The sequence below is a fragment of the Gastrolobium bilobum genome, unplaced genomic scaffold (genome assembly GCF_033153095.1).
Source record: "Gastrolobium bilobum isolate Gb01-03AN ecotype WA unplaced genomic scaffold, APGP_CSIRO_Gbil_v1 utg2897, whole genome shotgun sequence".
Taxonomy (NCBI): Eukaryota; Viridiplantae; Streptophyta; class Magnoliopsida; order Fabales; family Fabaceae; genus Gastrolobium; species Gastrolobium bilobum.
Genome location: NW_026895454.1, coordinates 148,133 through 154,132, shown reverse-complemented (window position 1 = coordinate 154,132; position 6,000 = coordinate 148,133). Strand labels below are relative to the sequence as shown.

The 6,000-nt window shown below is 37.0% G+C and overlaps 1 protein-coding gene across 3 annotated transcripts; it reads left to right on the top strand.

Moving 5' to 3' along the window:
• Window positions 1–1,965: 1,965 nt before the first annotated feature.
• LOC133312496 (uncharacterized) lies at window positions 1,966–5,964 on the top strand. Of its 3 annotated transcripts, none has more exons than XM_061513713.1 (5): window positions 1,966–2,101; window positions 2,786–3,228; window positions 3,298–4,306; window positions 4,387–5,269; window positions 5,615–5,964. In XM_061513713.1, exons 2-5 carry the CDS (start codon window positions 2,786–2,788, stop codon window positions 5,869–5,871), a joined length of 2,592 nt encoding a protein of 863 aa, XP_061369697.1. In that variant the 5' UTR covers window positions 1,966–2,101; the 3' UTR covers window positions 5,872–5,964. The 3 variants fall into 3 exon arrangements, with proteins under 3 accessions (XP_061369697.1, XP_061369705.1, XP_061369688.1); XM_061513721.1 differs by having other exon boundaries at window positions 2,786–4,306; window positions 5,615–5,697; window positions 5,807–5,949; XM_061513704.1 differs by having other exon boundaries at window positions 2,786–4,306.
• The last annotated feature ends 36 nt before the right edge of the window (window positions 5,965–6,000 follow it).

Sequence of the window (6,000 nt, the reverse complement as noted above, 5' to 3'; positions counted from 1 at the left end):
TATAGATAACATACGTTATGTATATTAACTGTGGAAACATTAAAAAAAATTAAAAAAGAAATGAAAAAGAAAAGCCTGAGATTCACATTGTAGCGGTGAAAATAACAGTGGTAAAATACAATATCTATTTTGTACGTAAGGACGTGATGCCTAAACGCAAGGTTAGCTTGTAGGTGGTTTCATAGAGTGGAAGCTAGTGCAATCGCTAACGCTGGAGCTCTTTGTTTCCGCAAAATAGTGGGTGGTGTAATAAAGCTATTATTGTTGTTAACGAAACAGCCATTTGATTCTTTACTCTTTCCCTTATCTACCCTACACGTGTTCTTCATCTTCAAACCCAACGCGTTTCTCCCTCTTTCAACCGAAACGCTGCCGTCCCCTAGTATTTGCCTCTCACTCTGTATCTCTGATTCGACGAAAAACGTTGACACGTGTACGGTGATAAGATATGCACAGAGTCTTCAATTGTTTTCCAAGTCAGATGCAGTTGAACTGCTCTCTACCAGGGTATTATCGTCAATAGGAAAAAGCTTTTACTCTTTTTTTTGGTAGGCGGAAAAATGCTTTTAATTAAGGATTCATTTAATTTTATGTCGCATAAGAGATCTTATTTCATGTTGTAGACAGTATATGTGATGGGATCTGCCATTTAAAGAAAAAAAAAATGTCATGATTTTCGATGAATTTGTAGGAGATAAACTACTCTTATGTTGCATAAGAATAATTTTTTCCTTTAAGGGTTATATTTATCTCATTCAACATGAGATAAACCAAATTCCTACACACACATAACAAAGGTGGGTCCCACCTCTATTTTTTTTTCCCTTCAATTATTTGTGAGTCTCTCTTATAATTTTGTTTCACTAACATTAGATATCTATCTCCAACGACATAAGAAAAACATTTCCCTTATTATAAACTCAAACTTAATTATAATTTGAATTATTCTATATGAGTGATTTAATAATAAACTTTAAATTTTGTTTTTATTGCAGAAAATATTTATCTGCCACACTCAAATTAATTAAGTGACCCTCATTAATTTTTTTCTCTTTAATTTTTGGAATGGAACTCACTTACTTTTATGTGAGCATCGCAAAAAAATGCTTTCCGCTTTCTAATTTATTTATCAGAAAAATATTTATGCATTTACTGCATATAAATTATTTGTATTATTTTTAAAACCGTTATTTTGGAATTGAAATATTAAAAAATTATAATTATAAAGACTATAATAACCTTAAAATAAATTAAAATTACAAAAATACCATAATTTTTGCCCCAAAACGACGTCGTATTAGACTTACGGTAGATAATTTATCTGCAAAAACAAACCCTTTATTTATTATACAAGTTTTTCTTTATCCTAATAATTTAAATTATTTTTTCAGTAGTCATTTTAAAAATATTATTAGTGTTTTATTCAAATTAACATTTCTTTATATCTGTTGAAATTATATTCCTATAAATTGTTCACTGGGAATAAGAGGATCAGAAGAAAATTATTAAATTCCTCTTTTGTTTTCTCTCCTAGGGTCTCTTCCAATCTTGTTGCTTAATTTTCTTCTCCCTTCTAAGTACTATTGCAACATCATGCAGGTATCGTGAGGTTAATTTTATCTCCTTTTTCTTTTATTCGTTACATTGTCTGATTAATTGATACTATCAGGTTATTAAGTTTTGAGTAACTTAAATTTCCTCTGCAACTTAGCAAAGTGATTAAAAGAAAAAAAGACATATTCTATACATGAAAAGGTAGAAAGAAAGAAAGTATTAATGATGACGTAAAATGAAGTTACAGTTTTAACGTCCATAGAGAGTTTGTGATGGTATTTTGGTAATTCTAAGCGTAACCTTCAGCAGGTCGCAGAGATGCGGACGCCATTTGAACGTTCTTACAAATGAAAAAATACTGTGTTTCAATTCAATGCACAAATAAATAAATAAAAAGAGAGAGAGAAAGAAAGTATATAAACAATTAAAAAAGAAAAAAAAAAAGAAAAAAGCAAAGAAACAAAAACCTCAGTTGCCGAAAGAAGCATAATCTGAAATTTGGAAAGCGAATTAATCGTTTGAGGTTGCTTGGTTCCTCCTCTCGCAGGTAACTCAATCCTTATCTTCTCCGTTCCTTTATCTCTCTCTCTCTCTCTATTGGTCCCTGGTTTTCTCTCTTTAGAAGATTCCCACTTCAACTATGTATTATCTCGTGTTTTAATTTCAATAAATATATAATTCTAAACTGGGTCTTTTTTTTTTTCCTTTTTTATTGTTGTCTGGTTTTGATTCATGTGATTTTCTTTTCCTTTTATCTCTTTTTTTTTTTTTTCCTTTTTTGTGTGGAAGGTCCTTTCTCAGCTGAAATTCGTGGTAAATGATTCCTAATTATTGATTATTTTTCCATGCTCGGATTGATCGGTATTGTTTTGCTTAGCTGGCACAATCCCACTTAATTTATGGTGAAACAAATTATGGGATCTCTGTAGTTAATTTCTTTGATATTATGTTTATGCTAATTGGTAATTGGTAAATCAGATCCGTGATAACGGTAATTTGTGAATGCTGCTACTACTTTATTAGATAGCAATAAATTTAATACCCCATTTGAGTTGAGCTTAAAAAGGGAAAATCGGGTTCAAGAATCCTGAGATTTATGATCATATATATGATTTGATTTGATATGTTTTTTTGTTGTTTGCGAAGGTTTTAATGTTTTAGCTCTTGACTTGAATGGGGTTCTGATATATTAGCGTGTTTTTTTTTTGGCTCTGTTTGTGTGTGAGAACAGATGGTAAGGGGAGGAAAGGTTAGTGGCAAACGCACTTTTAGAAAAAAGGTTCGGTCAAAGGAGGGCGGTTCTGATGATTCGGATGAGGACTATGTGGTTTCAGATGAAGATAGAGATGTATCTGACTATTATTGCTCCTCGTTAGATGGATGTGCATCAGAGGAGAGTTTTGAAAATTTTATGGAGGAGGAGGAGGATGAAGAGGAGGAGGAGGAGGAGGAATTTCAAGGAGTGAGTAATTTCAATAGATCCAAGGTGAAAAATGACATTTGTGGTCGGCGGAGAAATGCAAGTAAAAACTCAAGAAAGGGGGGAAGGATTACGTATGCAGAACAAGAAGAAGGGGAGGAGAAAAAGGAAGACAAAGAAGCCAGGGGGGAGGAGGAGGAGGAGGAAGAGGAGGAGGAGGAGGAAGAAATTCATGGAGTGAGAAATTTCAATAGGTCAAAGGCCAAAAATGGTGTTTGGGGTAAGCAAAAAAATGCAAGTAAAACCACACGAAAGAGGGGAAGGATAACACATGCAGAACAACTAGAAGAAGAGGAGGAGGAGGAGGAGGAGGAGGAGATGGAAGAGGAGGAGGAGGTGAAGGAGCAGGAAGAGAAGGTGGAGAGAGATGGAGAATGGGAAGGGGAGGAAGAGCAGGGAGATGGAGATGAAGAGGATGAGGATGAGGATTTTGACTTTGACGACGAGGATGATGAATTTACGCCAGAGGAAGAAGATTATTCAGATGAGGAAGAAGAATTGAGGGGGAGAAAGAAGAAAAATAATGGCATGAAAATGGGCAAGAAGGTTTTACAGAAAAGGGCCTCTGTGGCTTCTACCAGAGGTCGAAAAAGGCGGAGTTCTAGAGCATCAAAGAAACCCTTGAAAAACAAAAAAAGAAAGAATGGAGGGTTAAGGAGGAAAGTAAGATATGACAATGAAGATGGTTTTATAGATAGTTGCCCAGCCATCAAGACAACGAGTAGGAAAAAAGATGCCCCGAAGAGGAGAAGGCTGCTTCTCGCGGATTCAGATTCAGAATTTGTGTCTTCTGGATCATCAGATTTTGAGTATACCATATCTGAAGAAGAGAGAGAACAGATGAGAGAAGCCAAGAAATTGTGTGGAAGCTTGCGAAATAACTTGAGGAGTTCATCCTTCCTAACAAAAAATGAAGAGGTTGGAGTCCATGAAGATCTACATCAGCAGAGGAAGCCTCCAGGTCGGAAGGGTAAGGAAAAGATAGAAGAACCACAAGGTAGAAAGGGTAAAGAAAAGGTGGAGGGTTTAAAAAGTGAGGTGGGAAAGCAGGTTTGCGGGGTTTGTCTGTCTGAGGAAGATAAAAGAAGAGTAAGGGGGGTACTAAATTGTTGCACTCACTATTTCTGTTTTGCTTGCATTATGGAGTGGGCGAAGGTGGAATCTCGCTGCCCTTTGTGTAAGCAGAGATTCAAAACAATCAGTAAGCCTGCACGATCATCGACAGGGATTGATTTAAGAGAAGTGGTGATACAAGTTCCTGAACGTGACCAGGTATTTGAAATTTTCCTCATAGCTTTTGCACTTTCTTCAATTTAATGTTCCTAGTGAAAACGTTTTGATTTCAAATGTAGGTTTATCAGCCCTCTGAAGAAGAACTCAGGAGCTACATTGATCCATATGAGTATGTTATTTGTTCAGAGTGTCATCAAGGTGGAGATGATGGCCTCATGTTGCTCTGTGATATCTGCGATTCCCCAGCACACACATATTGCGTTGGTTTGGGGCGGGAAGTTCCTGAAGGTAATTGGTATTGTGATGGTTGTAGACCAGTTGCTTTGGGATCTTCAAATTCCCAAGATCAAGAACGTGTTGCTGATCCAAGGATAACAACCCAGAGCATGCCTGTTAGACCACCCCCTCTTCAACATGTACGAGAAAGTATAGACCTCAACTTGACTTCTTCACCCCGCGCAGCTTTTAATCAAGGATTTGGGCATCTTTCATCTTCTAGGTTTACTGGCAGAAGTGTCGAAGGAGCTTCTCCAATACCTGGAGGGGCACCAACTTTATCAGAGAGACGTTGGATACACCGTCAAATTCATCAGCTACTTTCAATAGATAGGATGACCTCTGCAACTGGCAGAACTAATGGTATTTCAGCTACCAGTTCAACTAGTAACTTACATAGCTCTCAAATTGATCAAAGTAGGGAAACAGCCACTCAGTATGCAAGGACACAGGATGTGGGAACATCATACCATACATTTTTTGAGGAGAGATTGTGCAACAATAGCTCTCCATTAATGCAGAATGGGGCATTATGGCCTGGACTTATGGGAACACCCCCAGTACCAGATTGTGAACAAGTCCATCAGTTCAGCAGATCAAACGTTGTCACTGATGGTAGCTTGTTCCCTGCTGTCAGAGAAGAGAGTAACTTTCACATTGCAATGGAACAGTTGCAGTCGATGGTTAAAGACCACCTGAAGAATTTGTCTCAAAATATTGATTTAGGTAAGTATTGCTTTTCTTCTATCAGTTACCAATATTTTATTTTTACCATTTTTTCCCGTTCATCATATGGGGAGGGAGGGCTTTTTGCCACAATCGGGACCTTCCCCCACCTTTAGAGACATGGTACATGACCATCAAACCACAAGGCCAGATCAAGACAGGCTTTCCTGTCATGTGAAGAGAACCTTCATTGAGGTACCTGTGCATAATCCTTTTTCAATCAAGCATTGGAATAATATTCCATCATGATTTCTAATAACAGGGAAAATGCATCATGATTCCATTGAAGTGCTTTTTGCTCATCTCACTGAGTTTTTCAAAATGCCTTTTATTTTATTGATTCAGGCCACAGTACTTCCAAGGACATTACAAGGAGTTCTATGCACACCATACTAGCAGCTTGTGGTCTTGAGCACAAGAAGAGTGAGGTTTGCACTGTGCCTCCCCCATCCGTGTGTCCGCACATTGAACTAATGGCTGGTTGGCAAACGAGTCTGATTAAAGGTTGCTGCTCATCTTGCTTTGATTCTTTTGTAGGAGATGTGGTGAAGAGGATTTTGGACACAAGAATCTCGTCACAGTGGTTACGATTAGGTCTTTAGGCATTATTGCAATTGTTAGGAGTTCAGAAAGACAAGAATATTCATTCACTTTTTTATACATATGAAATATGATTCACTACCTTTGACAACAAGGCTGCCTATGTGTTTTTTTAGAGTTTATTTATTTTT

Bases quoted from the DNA above. Each gene is read 5' to 3' on its own strand.
- LOC133312496 (XM_061513704.1), top strand. From the start codon at position 2,786: ATGGTAAGGGGAGGAAAGGTTAGTGGCAAACGCACTTTTAGAAAAAAG. The intron at 4,307-4,386 runs GTATTTGAAATT...TTTCAAATGTAG, and splicing joins AAGTTCCTGAACGTGACCAG to GTTTATCAGCCCTCTGAAGA. The intron at 5,270-5,614 runs GTAAGTATTGCT...TTATTGATTCAG, and splicing joins GTCTCAAAATATTGATTTAG to GCCACAGTACTTCCAAGGAC.